Below are 12,876 nucleotides of genomic sequence, written 5' to 3'. Positions count from 1 at the left end.
AGCCCCTGCGCGGCGGGCGCTGATTGGTCGGCGCTACGGGCGGGCGCACGCGCGGCCGTTGGAGGCCCCGGGCCGAGCCGCTCCCTCAGCGCCGGTACCGCCGGAACCGCCGCCACACCGGCACCGGCCGGGCACCGGCACTCACCCCCCCGCCGATGCGCCGGGCCGCCGCCGGGCCCTGAGCGGCCGTGAGCTGAGGAACGAGGCGACACCTGCGTCAGACCGCCGGCGCTGACGTCACGGGGTGCGCGCGTGACGTCACCGCGGTGCGGGGAGGGGGGCTGCTTTAACGGGGGGGGTCACCGGGGGGTGAGGGCGGAGGCTGCACCGGGGGCTGGGCCGCGCCCGGGGCTATAACGGGGCTGGGGGGGCAGCTCCCGGTGTAACGGGGGCACCGCGGGCGGCTCGGGCCGTGCTGCGGCGGGGCCGAGGGAGCGCGGGGCCGTTATCCCTCCCGAGCCCGGGTTATCCCTCCCGGGCCCCGGTTATCACCTCCCGAACCCCGGTTATCGCCCTGAACCCCCTTTATCGCCCCGAGCCCCGGTTATCGCTCCTGAACCCCCGTTCCCTCCCCCGAGCCCCGGTTCTTACCCCCGATCTCGGTTATCTCTCTTCGAGCTCCGGTTATTATCCCGGTTCTCTTCCCCTGAGCCCCGGTTATCAGCCCCCCAGTCCCGGTTATTACCCCGGTCATCACTCTCCAAGCCCCGGTTATTGCCCCGGTTATCACTCTCCAAGCCCGGTTATTGCCCCGGTTCTCCCTCCCAGTCCCGGTTCTCCCCCAGCCCCGGTTCTCCCCCGCTCCCGGTTCTCTCCCCCAGTCCCGGTTCTCTCCCCCAATCCCGGTTCTCTCCTCCAGTCCCGGTTCTCCCCCGCTCCCGGTTCTCCCCAGTCCCGGTTCTCCCCAGTCCCGGTTCTCCCCAGTCCCGGTTCTCCCCAGTCCCGGTTCTCTCCCCCAGCCCCGGTTCTCCCCCGCTCCCGGTTCTCTCCCCCAGTCCCGGTTCTCCCCAGTCCCGGTTCTCGCCGGAGCCGCGCGGTCTCAGCAGCGGGGAAGCCGCGCCCGGGCCGGTGCCGGTGCCGGTGCCGGTGCCGGTGCCCCCGTCCCGCACGTGGCTGCTGCCACGGGCCCGGCTCTGCCCCGCTCTTCCCTCGGCTTTCCCTCCAGGAGCGATCAGGGAACAGCCCCTTCCCCCCCCCCTGCACCATCAATCGGCTCCTGAGATCGCCAGAGAACATCCAACCCCTCGGAGGTGGAGGGGAGCATGAGCAGCTGGGATTTCAGCCTCTCCTTAGCCGGGGAATTCAGCAGGAATTGATCTTTGTGCTGAGGGAGTTGTACCCAGTGGGCAAATTTTGTTATCTGTGGGTTGGGAGGTGCTGCCTTGCTCCAGGAGGGGATTGCAGTGAGAATTATCCTGGCACAAACCCAGTCAAGAGATGCTTTCCTCAGTACAGGCTCCTTCCTTCCCAAACCAAGCTGATCCCAAAACTCCTCCAGATGTCCTCAAAGCCTCTCCCTTTCTGTTTCTGCAGTCTGAGAGGGTGGAAAGGCTGTGATGAAGAACCAGGGAGTGGAGACCAAAGCAGCTCCACGTCCTTCCAGAACAAGCAGCAGGATGGGGCTGGAAGAGGGGGACTCACCCGAGGCTGCAGCTCCCCCAGAAGGTGGGGGGACCCCTGGGGGCTGGGGGGGTTCTGGGGGCACTGCTGGAGCCTGGGAAGAACCAGGGAGTTGCTTTTTCTGTGTGAGGCTGAGCTGCTGTATCCAGCTCTTTGTAAGGCAGAAAATCCTGTTTGTTGTTTTTTTTTTTCTCTGTGTGTGTGTGCAGTCCTGGAGGATTTCCCCTTTTCTGCCTGCTCCATCCCTGTTTGATCCCAAAGACCCAGCTGCTCTTGCACAGGTTTAAAACCCATTGTCATGCTAAAAAACCCAGCCCTGGAGCTGCCAATTCCTCTGGGGGTAAAAAAAAAAAAAAAAATCTCACACACAACCTGCTTTCCTTAAAAAAAAAAAAAAAGAAGAGGGAAGAGGGGGGAATTTTCCCTCCTGACAGATGTCAGGGGCTTGGTCATGCTCTGCTGATCAAAGGCTGTTGGGAATGATCTGCCATTGTCAGGATGGGGAACAAAGCAGCTTATCCTGCCAGGAAAAAACCCAAATCTTTGTGTTTTCCCAGCTCCCCTGACCCAGGAGGATCCCAAACCCCAAATCTTTGTGTTTTCCCATCTCCCCTGACCCAGGAGGATCCCAAACCCCAAATCTTTGTGTTTTCTGAGGGGAGGATCCCAAACCCCAAATCTCTGTGTTCTCCCAGCTCCCCTGACCCAGGAGGATCCCAAACCCCAAATCTTTGTGTTTTCCCAGCTCCCCTGAGCCAGGAGGATCCCAAACCCCAAATCTTTGTGTTTTCCCAGCTCCCCTGACCCAGGAGGATCCCAAACCCTCCCGGCCCTCGGTGCGCGACGTCTCGGAGGAGCTGAGCCGGCAGCTGGAGGACATCCTCAACACCTACTGTGTGGATGCCAGCCAGGAGAACCAGGGGGAGGATGGGGGGCAGGGAGAGCCCCCCGAGGCTGAGGAGGCTGAGAAGGGTCTCAGTGAATCCCCCAGGAATGGGGAGCAGGAGCCTGGAGGCCCCGAGATGAACGGGGAGAAGGAGAACAGCAAAGGCAACGAGGAATTCCGGCCAGGAGAGGAGGGAGGAGAGCGGGATCAGAAGAAAGCCCAGGAGAAGAAGAAAGCCAAGGGTTTAGGTGAGGGGTTCTGTGTCCCCCAAGGGTTTAGGTGAGGGGTTCTGTGTCCCCCAAGGATTTAGGTGAGGGGTTCTGTGTCCCCCAAGTGTTTAGGGAAGGATTCCCTGCTCCAGCTGTGCCCAAGGCTCTCAGTGCATGGATAAATGGATTTTATCCCACCCTAATCATCCTCAGGGAAATCAGAGCCTTGGATGTGTTTGGGAGCATCTCCTGTTCTCTGGGGGTGAGGAATGCACCCAGTGCAGCCTCTGCCTTCTGTGGCTTTCTCTTCTGCTGGGCACAGATGGTTTTCCCCTCCAAAATCCAGCTGCTCCAGCTGTTCCCCAACCATGGAGAAATCCTGGGAATGCACCTGCTCAGTCCCTCCTTTTTTCACTTCTCCAAAGCAAAACTCTTTGTTAAGCCATTTTATCCTATTTATTGCATTATTCCCACTCCATGTCTCATGCCAGGCAAGGAAATCACTTTGCTGATGCAGACCCTGAACACCCTGAGCACATCAGAGGAGAAGCTGGCAGCACTCTGCAAGAAATATGCTGAGCTGGTGAGTCCTGGGGCTCTGAGAGGGACATTCCAGGGACACTGGAGCTCTCTGCTGTCCTGGGATCTCTGCATAGGACAGGGTGGGTCCAGCCTGGTGTCTGTGAAGTGTGGACAGAAGGAATTTTGGTAAATCTGGGTGCAGGAGGAGCTCAGATCTGTTTCCACACACACACAAAGCCTGATCCCACCTTTAACCAGAGCCAAGGTGAAGTTCCAAACATGGATCTGGAACTGGAGGAGGTTTGGGGCTGCCTGTGCATGTCCAAAGTGTCCTTGGGTGCATTTTCCCTGTGCTGGGGGAACATGGAGGTCCTTCCAATTCCAGCAGGGTGGGAATTCAGGAAGAGAAAGATCCTTGTGCTCTGTGTCACCCCTCAGCAGTGTCACAGAGCTGTCCCTGTGCTCTGTGTCACCCCTCAGCAGTGTCACAGAGCTGTCCTTGGGACAATGAGCTCGTGTCCCCTGTCCCTGTGCTCTGTTCACCCCTCAGCAGTGTCACAGAGCTGTCCCTGTGCTCTGTTCACCCCTCAGCAGTGTCACAGAGCTGTCCCTGTGCTCTCTGTCACCCCTCAGCAGTGTCACAGAGCTGTCCCTGTGCTCTCTGTCACCCCTCAGCAGTGTCACAGAGCTGTCCTTGGGACAATGAGCTCGTGTCCCCTGTCCCTGTGCTCTGTGTCACCCCTCAGCAGTGTCACAGAGCTGTCCCTGTGCTCTGTTCACCCCTCAGCAGTGTCACAGAGCTGTCCCTGTGCTCTGTGTCACCCCTCAGCAGTGTCACAGAGCTGTCCTTGGGACAATGATCTCCTGTCCCCTGTCCTTGGTCTCTGTGTCACTCCTGTGTGCTCAGAAGGGCACAGTGAGCTCGTGTCCCCTCAGTGGGGCTCAGCTCTGTCCTGTTCTGCCCTCTCCCAGCTGGAGGAGCACAGGAACTCTCAGAAGCAGATGAAGATCCTGCAGAAGAAGCAGAGCCAGCTGGTGCAGGAGAAGGATCACCTGCAGAGTGAGCACAGCAAGGCCATCCTGGCCCGCAGCAAACTGGAGAGTCTGTGCAGGGAGCTGCAGAGGCACAACAGAACCCTCAAGGTGATTTCAGCTCCTGGGTCCCTCTCCTGGGCTCTGCATCAGCCAGTTGGGCAATCTCACCTTTCCCAGTGGTTGCCTTCACTCTGCCATCAGGCCAGTGCTGTGGTTTTGGTGTTGAGCCATCATCACCTGCAGTTGTCATTTCAGGCTCCCAGTGTTCATAGCAGTGGTCAGAATTGGTGGTTAGATCTGATTTTCTTAAAATCTTGCAGGAAAATGTCATTGTGAAGCTTCACACCCTCACTAATCCCTGGAGCACAGTTAAGGGTGACTCCACAGAATGCAGTTCAGCCCATGTGATGCTATTTGAAATTGCAGAAAATCTTCAGACACATCTTCTGTCAAATTTTGTTAGTTCAGGGATATCAAATTTTTTATAGCCCAGATATGTACAAGCATTTCTGTAAAACCTTGTGTATCTCTGAGGAGAATAGAGAATTTTAGAAGGAAGGGAAGGTGGGAAGTTGATGGATATAAGGAATAACAGCAGGCTGGATGTGTTTCCAACATCATTTTGGGAAATTTCCTCCTTTCCCTCATGCAGGAGGAGGGTGTCCAGCGTGCCAGGGAGGAGGAGGAGAAGAGGAAAGAGGTGACCTCCCACTTCCAGGTGACTCTGAATGACATCCAGCTGCAGATGGAGCAGCACAACGAGAGGAACTCCAAACTGCGCCAGGAGAACATGGAGCTGGCAGAGAGGCTCAAGAAGCTGATTGAGCAATATGAGCTGAGGGAGGAGGTGGGTCAGCCCAGGGACAGGCTGCTGCTGCTGCCCCAGGGCAGGGGGAGGCTCTGGATCCCCCCTGAGCTCTGCTCTTCCCCCCACAGCACATTGACAAGGTGTTCAAGCACAAGGAGCTGCAGCAGCAGCTGGTGGATGCCAAACTGCAGCAGGCACAGGAGATGCTGAAGGAGGCAGAGGAGAGGCACCAGAGGGAGAAGGACTTTGTGAGTTGTAGGAGGAACAAAACTTTTGGGCAGCAGATTAATATGATTATGTAGAAATTGATTTATTGTTTATTTTTTAGCTTTAATTACACATTGTAAGACTACTGGTTATGTGATTGCACGTTTTTTGATTGGTGCTTCTATGCTTTGCATGAGCCTTTCAGGTACAATGGTTGGTGTCTGCCTAGACCTTGATTTTGTTTTTTTAATTTTGGTATTTTGTTTGTTAGCTTTATTATTATTATTTAGTACAATTTATTTTTCAGTGGTTTTGAAGGGTTTTAACAAATTGCAGAAAAAGACTTAAAATGGGATTTTTTTGTGCACCTGTTATAAACATTGGTGTAAACTAAGAAATACACAGAAAAACAGCTAAGTGTGTGAAGAAACAGCAAAATATGGAGAGAAACAGCTAAATATGGTTTGGCTGGTGGATACAATACAGACTTGGGCTTGTTCACACAAGATTATTGTGGCTTAAACTTGCTCAGTATTATTACAGTAAATCTTGGAGCAGTTGCTTGGGACACTTTTTGTCTCTTATTGTGGATCCCTGGGTGTTATCCCAAATTTTGGCATGTCCAGGCTGTGCTCCCTGTGCATTCCCTGTGCTCTTCTCTTCCCCAGCTGCTGAAGGAAGCTGTGGAATCCCAGAGGATGTGTGAGCTGATGAAGCAGCAGGAGACTCACCTCAAGCAGCAGGTGAGCTGCTGCTCTGTGTGCTCAGCCTGGCTTGTTTGGGGGTTTCTCTCCCTCCCTGGGCAGCAGAAGGGCAGGATCCCTGCTGGGTTTGGATTTGGTGAGCTGAGGTTTGTTCAGGGATTGTTTCCCCAGCACTGGGAGCAGCCAGCAGGTGTTTGTAGGACACTCTGCTCTGAGGAAGTTTCCCCAGGACAGAATTTTCCTTTGGCAGAGCAGCTGCTGCTGTTTGTCCCTGTGCCAGGGCAGCAGCTCAGCTCCTTTCTCTCCCCACAGCTGGCTCTGTACACAGAGAAGTTTGAGGAATTCCAGAACACCCTTTCCAAAAGCAGTGAAGTGTTCACAACGTTTAAACAGGAGATGGAGAAGGTGGGTGACATTTTTTCCTTTGTGCTGCTGGGAGCTGCAAGAGCCCCAGCTCCACAATTCCAGTTAATTTTGAGTCACTGCAATGTTCTCCCTGAGGTTTGTCTATTTTGGAGTGTCCTGAGCAGGACCAGGAGTTGGACTTTGATCCCTGTGGGTCCCTTCCAACAATTGTGAGTGGATTTGTGTCTTTTCTGGGATTCTGCAGATGACCAAGAAAATCAAGAAGCTGGAGAAAGAGACCACCATGTACCGTTCCCGTTGGGAGAGCAGCAACAAGGCCCTGCTGGAGATGGCAGAGGAGGTGAGGGGAGGCTCTGGAGCACGGGGAGGGTGGGATGGGGACAGGGCAGCTCCTGCCTTGGTGCTCTCTGGGGAAAAGAGAAACAAGCTCCTTGGTGCTTTGGGTGCTGGAGGTTTGCTTGGTCACCTCAGGCTTCCCTAGAATCAGTCATGGAATGGTTTGGGTTAAAAGAGACCCTAAAGTTCATCCATGAGCAGGGACACCTCCCACTATCCCAAATTTCTCCTTGCAGGGATCCAGAGGCAGCCACAGCTTCTCCTCCTGCCTGGGAGGAATTTCACCCCCAATATCCCACCTAACCCTGCCCTCCCTGCATTGAAAACCATCCCCCTGCCCTGTCACCATCCCCTGTGGGGTTTCACCTGTCCCTTTCTGCCTCTCCTGCAGAAAACCCTGCGGGACAAGGAGCTGGAGGGGCTGCAGCTGAAGATCCAGCGGCTGGAGAAGCTCTGCCGGGCGCTGCAGACAGAACGCAACGACCTCAACAAGAAAGTGCAGGACCTGTGCGCCCACACGGAGCTGCTGGAGCCGCTGAAGGAGCCTCCCCGCGACAGCTCCGAGGCTGCTCCGGATCCCCTGAGCTCGGGAAAGGCCCCGCAGAGCCCGGATCCCGCGGGAACGGCGGCGGAACGGAGCACGGCAGGGGCGGGGCAGAGCGGGACTGACTGAGCCCCGGGCAGAGGGAGGGCGTGACCCGGGAGCTGCTTTGGATTCCACGCAGGTGGGAAAGGACTGCACGGCCCTCCCGGGGATGTGAGATTTCCTAGGTTAGGGGTTTTTTGGAGGGTTTTTTAAAGATTTTATATATATATATATATATATATGAGATGTATGGAAATGTGCAGGGCAACACTTGATGGATATCCATGAGAAGCAGAAGGGCCCAGCCAGCTCCCTGCCTGTGTGAATATTGAAAATATGGAGCCTCAGCTGCTCGTCCCTCTGACTAAAGGACCTTGTCACTGGCAGGCTCAGGAGAGGCACAGGGACAAGGGACAGCTCCTCCACCCTCACAACGACTCCACCCTGGACTGAAAGCAGAGCTGGGAGGATTCCAGAGCATTCCCAGCACTGGCTTCTCCCTCTTCCCTCTGCCAGGCAGGAGGGAGCTCCTGGACTGGCTCTTGCTGGCAGCTCGTGTGTGAGCTGAGGGCACAAGAGGCAGCTCCCCTCCTCCCCGTGGGATCTGTGTCTGCAATGGGCACAAGGAGAAGCAGGAAAGGGGGTATCTGCTCCCACCCCCGGGAAATTTTTTTGCTCTTCCCAGGCCCTGCCAATGTCTCAAAACCGCCTTACGATTCACAGTTGCCTCTTTGCTGAACGCACACGTGCACAAAGTGTATTAAACAGTTAATCCAAAGGTCTAATTCCCAAGTGTTTTTGCATCGTTGTGCACAGGGATTGGGGAGGTGCCCCCGAGCCCCTCTGCCCAGCCCCGGAGGCATCCAGGGCTCTGGGAGAGCAGGAGGATCAGCCCCCGGGCTGCGGGATCTGCGGGATCCCTCGGGCTGCTCCTCCCTGCCTGGGCGCGCCTCAGCCCCACTGCTGCTTCCCCTCTCCGCCTGCAAGAATCTCCCCAGTGCTGCCTCAGCCTGGATGTGCTGAGAGGGACTTTAGGGACAGACGTGGGACCTGCTGGCACCGGGATTTTCCTTAGTGTCTCAAGACTTTGTCATTTCGCTGTTGTTTTGGAAAGCTCGACTCGCTTCGAACCTCGCTGCAGCTTCTGTTTGCGACAGACTTTATTCCCAGCATTGCCTTCCTTGTGCTGGAAGCTGGAGACGTTCCCCGCCGTGGATGTATCCAGTGGATCCGTTTGGGATTCTCTTCTGGCACCACAGCTGCTCTCACATCCTCCCTCCATGAAGGACCTGCCTCCTCCGTGTCCCCTTTTCCTGCGGGGGGTTACAGGGAACCCAGACCTACGGAAGGCAGCAGGGACAGGCTCCGAGGCTCCACAGATCCGTGACTGGACACGACAGGGACAATCCCTGGAGCTGTGGTGGCTTTGTCTTCCAGCCCCTTGCTGCCAGCGCGGTTCCTCGGGGATGATCCGTGAATGTAGGCACCGCCCCGTTCCCGGCAGCCGGGCTGGGCGAGGGCTGCTGCCGGGATCTGGACTTCAGCAAAAGGAAAACCCCTTAGAAATTCACCAACCCCCCCACTTCTTTTTTTTTTTTTTGTTTTTTCCCCCGTCCTTTCCCTGTTACGGTACAGAAACCCCCGCGGGGGCTGTCGTGTGTATCCTGTATCCAATAGAAACACTCCCGACCTCGCTGCTGCCTCTGCTGTCTCTCGTTTTCTACCATGGGGGGAGTGAAGATTTTGGGCTGTGGGGTGACCACATCAGCTTCCCTGTGTCCCTGCGCCTGCATTCCCGGTGGGGATGGCTGGGAGGGACATTTTGCTGCAGTGGAGATGGGATGTCCCCGCTCAAGGGGGGACATCGGGGTGTCCCCAGGAGGTGGCTCAGCGTGGCTGTTCCTCCCCGGGATGGTGCAGCCACCAAGAGCCACCAGCCCTGAGGGTCCTGGCCCTGGGGGTATCAACCCCTCCCCTCCCGGCTCCTCCTTGTGCCCCCATCGGCTCCAAAATGTCCAAGATCGGTTTAAAATCCAGCCGGGATTTACAGGAGCAGCCGCGCTCGGCCTGGAAGGGGTGGGGAGGACGGCACTTGTTTAATCCCGTCCCTGCGCCAGGGCTGGAGGCCCTGCCCGGCTCCTTCCAGCAGGGACGGATCCTGCGATCGCGACACCGCGGGGACACCGAGGGGACTCGGGGTAAAGCGGGGAGGGGGCGGGAGGGGATGGCAGGAACGACCCGGGGGTTCGGGGGCCGGATCGCGCCCCATTCCCAATCCGAGGATCCCGGAGGAAGTTCCCTTTCCCTTTAAATGCAAATCCCGGTTTGAGCGGACCGTGTCCGGTGGGATCGGGGTGTCCGGTGGGATCGGGGTGTCCGGTGGGATCGGGGTGTCCATCGGGAGCGGGCCTGGTACAGGTCAGTCCCGGCCCTGGCGCTCCGGACAGCGGCCGGAGGCTGCGGACAAAGGGGACAAAGGGGACAAAGGGGACAAAGGGGACAAAGGGGACAAAGGGGCTCCGCAGCCCCCGGAGCTGCCCCGTCCCGGCGCCGCGCGGGGCTCGGGGGGCTCGGCGGGACAAAGGGGTGGGTGACGGTCCCCACGCGGTCCCGCTCTCGCCGGGACGGTTCGGGGCCGAAATCCTCTTTCCCATCGAGAGACGGGGCCCGGCCGGAGCTGCGGCTGCGGTTCAGGCCCCGGCCGAGTTCCCGCGGGGATGCTGCGGGAGCGGAGCCCCCCGGGAACGGGGACCGAGCTGCTGCTCCGGTTCTCCCGCTCCACCGAGCCCTGATCCGGATTACGGTGCTCGTGGCTGTCCCCCTTTAACCCGGGAGTCCCGGTGCCCCGAGCCGTCCCCCCTTTATCCCGGGGGTCCCGGTGCCCGTGGCTGTCCCCCTTTATCCCGGGGGTGCCGGTGTCCCCCCTTTATCCCGGGGGTGCCGGTGCCCCTCCGCTGTCCCCCTTTATCCCCGGTGCCCCGAGCTGTCCCCCCTTTATCCCGGGAGTCCCGGTGCCCGTGGCTGTTCCCCCTTTATCCCGGGGGTCCCGGTGTCCCCCCTTTGTTCCGGGGGTCCCCGGGCAGCCCGTCCTGTCCCCCAGCCATCCTCTCCGTGCAGTGCAGGATCCTCCCGGCGCCGTGCCGGTCTCTCGCCGGGTGCGGGTCCCGCAGCCCCCGCAGCCCCCGCGGCGCGGCCATGGAGGAGCGCAGGAAGAAGCGCAGCCCCAAGCCCTGCCTGGCTCAGCCGCCGCCCCCCGGAGCCCCCCGGCCGCTGCCCCCGAGCAAGAGCGCGTCCTTCGCGCTGCCGCTGCCCGCGCTGCCCTCGCCCCGGCAGCGGCCGCGGCCCCGCCGGTCAGTGCGGCCCGGGGGGACCCGGGGCACCCCCCGAGGAGCGGCCGGGGCGATGCCAACGCCGTGTTCCCCGCGCAGGACGAGCAAGGAGCGGGCGCGGGCGGGCGCGGGGGGGTCCCGGGGGGCCCCGCTGCAGCACAGCTTCCTCACCGATGTGTCCGATGTGTGCGAGATGGAGGGGGGGCTGCTCGGCCTCCTCAGCGACTTCCACTCGGGAAAACTGCAGGCGTTCGGTGAGGAGGGGGATCGGGGATCCACGGGGGAGGAGGGATGAGATGGGGTTTTGGGATGCGATGGGGTTTTGGGATGAGATGGGGTTTTGGGATGCAATGGGGTTTTGGGATGCGATGGGGTTTTGGGATGGGATCAAGGAAGGAGCAGGCTGGGGAATTTTGAGGCTGAGGAATTTTGAATTCATAGGGAGAGGGTGGGATGGGGAAAATGTTGGATCCATAGGGAAGGAATGGGCTGGGAGATGGATGGATCCTTTCCACAGGCACAGGGAAGGTGTGGGATGGGGGAATGTCCTGGATCCAAGGGGAGGAATGAGCTGGGATGGATGGATGGATGGATGGATGGATGGATGGATGGATGGATGGATGGATGGATGGATGGATGGATGGATGGATGGATGGATGGATGGATGATTGATGGATGGATGGATGGATGGATGGATGGATGGATGGATGGATGGATGATGGATGGATGGATGATGGATGGATGGATGGATGGATGGATGGATGGATGGATGGATGGATAATGGATGGAGGGATGGATGGATGGATGGATGGATGGATGGATGGATGGATGGATGGATGATGGATGATGGATGGATGGATGAATCCACAGAGAAGGAGGGATAGAATGGGGGTTGGGATTGATCCAAAGGGAAGGAATGAGCTGGGGCTGTGATGATCTCTCCTGGAGCAGGGTGGGATGTTTGTTTGTCCCCAGGGAAGGAGTGCTCTGGAGCAGGATGGGATGTTTGTTTGTCCCCAGGGAAGGAGTGCTCTGGAGCAGGGTGGGATGTTTGTTTGTCCCCAGGGAAGGAGTGCTCTGGAGCAGGGTGGGATGTTTGTTTGTCCCCAGGGAAGGAGTGCTCTGGAGCAGGGATGGGATGTTTGTTTGTCCTCAGGGAAGGAGTGCTCTGGAGCAGGGTGGGATGTTTGTTTGTCCCCAGGGAAGGAGTGCTCTGGAGCAGGGATGGGATGTTTGTTTGTCCCCAGGGAAGGAGTGCTCTGGAGCAGGGTGGGATGTTTGTTTGTCCCCAGGGAAGGAGTGCTCCTTCGAGCAGCTGGAGCACGTGCGGGAGATGCAGGAGAAGCTGGCCCGGCTGCACTTCGGGCTGGATGTGTGTGTGGAGGAGCTGCCCCAGGAGCAGAAGAAGGCGGCGGCCGACAGGAACCTGGACCAGCTGCTGGCACACGTGAGTGTCACCCCTGTCCCCTGCAGCCCGGGGACATCCCCGGCGTCCCCACAGCCCCTCAGCCTCTGCCTTTGCTCCCGCAGCTGGAAGAGCTCAGCAGCTCCATGTATCCTTGGCTGGTGACAGTGACAGGGGCAGGGGTGGCCGTGACAATGGTGGCAGTGACAGGGGTGGCAGTGACAGTGACAATGGTGGCAGTGGTGGCAGTGGTGATAGCGATGACAATGATGGCAGTGATGATGGTGGCAGTGACAGTGGCAATGACAATAACACTGTTGACAGTGACAATGGTGGCAGTGACAGTGGCTACAGTGACAATAACAATGACATGGTGACGGTGCTGGCGCTTCCCCTTGACGCGCTCTCAGACAGAAGCTGCACCTGGCCGAGAGCTCGGACCCCGAGGACGCTGCGCCCTGACCCTGTCCCTGCTCCTGTCCCTGCTCCTGTCCCTGTCCCGGTCCCTGTCCCGGTCCCTGTCCCCGCCACCCCCGCCCCCCAGCCAGGCCCGGCCGGGCCCTCCCCGCCATGGCGGCGCGGGGCGCGGCGCGATGACGTCATCAGGCAGCGCCGCTGCCATGGCGGCCGCGGCTGAGGGCGAGGAGCGGCGGCGGCTCCGCGCCGTGACCCGGCTGCAGGTACCGGAGAGAGCCGGGAAACGGGGAGGGGAGGGGAGGGGAGGGGAGGGGAGGGGAGGGAAGGGAAGGGAAGGGAAGGGAAGGAAGGGAAGGAAGGAAGGAAGGGAAGGGAAGGGAAGGGAGGGGAAGGGGAGAGAGGGAAGGGCGGCTGGATCGGCTCGGCCGGGCCCAGCCCGGTTCGGC

General features: G+C 58.9%; 2 protein-coding genes across 8 annotated transcripts in view; both read left to right on the top strand.

Annotated features, from left to right (window-relative positions):
- Positions 1-46: 46 nt before the first annotated feature.
- On the top strand, positions 47-8,064 carry TXLNA (taxilin alpha). Of its 2 annotated transcripts, none has more exons than XM_079325872.1 (11): positions 47-244; positions 1,534-1,665; positions 2,416-2,754; positions 3,207-3,298; positions 4,210-4,380; positions 4,925-5,119; positions 5,209-5,328; positions 5,956-6,030; positions 6,304-6,396; positions 6,602-6,697; positions 7,085-8,064. In XM_079325872.1, the coding sequence occupies exons 2-11, from the start codon at positions 1,557-1,559 to the stop codon at positions 7,364-7,366; spliced, it is 1,572 nt and encodes a 523-aa protein (XP_079181998.1). In that variant the 5' UTR covers positions 47-244; positions 1,534-1,556; the 3' UTR covers positions 7,367-8,064. The 2 variants fall into 2 exon arrangements, with proteins under 2 accessions (XP_079181998.1, XP_079181999.1); XM_079325873.1 differs by having other exon boundaries at positions 47-266.
- A 168-nt stretch (positions 8,065-8,232) lies between these two features.
- LOC306811616 (coiled-coil domain-containing protein 28B-like) overlaps positions 8,233-12,876 on the top strand; it is a 7,358-nt gene continuing 2,714 nt past the window's right edge. Inside the window, exons 1-6 of one of the 6 annotated variants that reach the window (XM_079325511.1) lie at positions 8,233-9,477; positions 10,397-10,629; positions 10,708-10,862; positions 11,901-12,055; positions 12,139-12,161; positions 12,424-12,612. In XM_079325511.1, the coding sequence (XP_079181637.1) occupies positions 10,475-10,629; positions 10,708-10,862; positions 11,901-12,055; positions 12,139-12,161; positions 12,424-12,475 (540 nt within the window). In that variant the 5' untranslated portion in view covers positions 8,233-9,477; positions 10,397-10,474 and the 3' untranslated portion in view covers positions 12,476-12,612. Of the gene's footprint in view, positions 9,478-10,396; positions 10,863-11,900; positions 12,056-12,138; positions 12,162-12,423; positions 12,694-12,876 lie in introns of those variants that run through there. The other 5 variants (XM_079325508.1, XM_079325509.1, XM_079325510.1 and 2 more) reach the window with 5 other exon arrangements.

The sequence above is a fragment of the Erithacus rubecula genome (assembly GCF_903797595.1).
Source record: "Erithacus rubecula genome assembly, chromosome: 23".
NCBI lineage: Eukaryota > Metazoa > Chordata > Aves > Passeriformes > Muscicapidae > Erithacus > Erithacus rubecula.
This window is presented reverse-complemented; position numbering and strand designations above follow the sequence as displayed.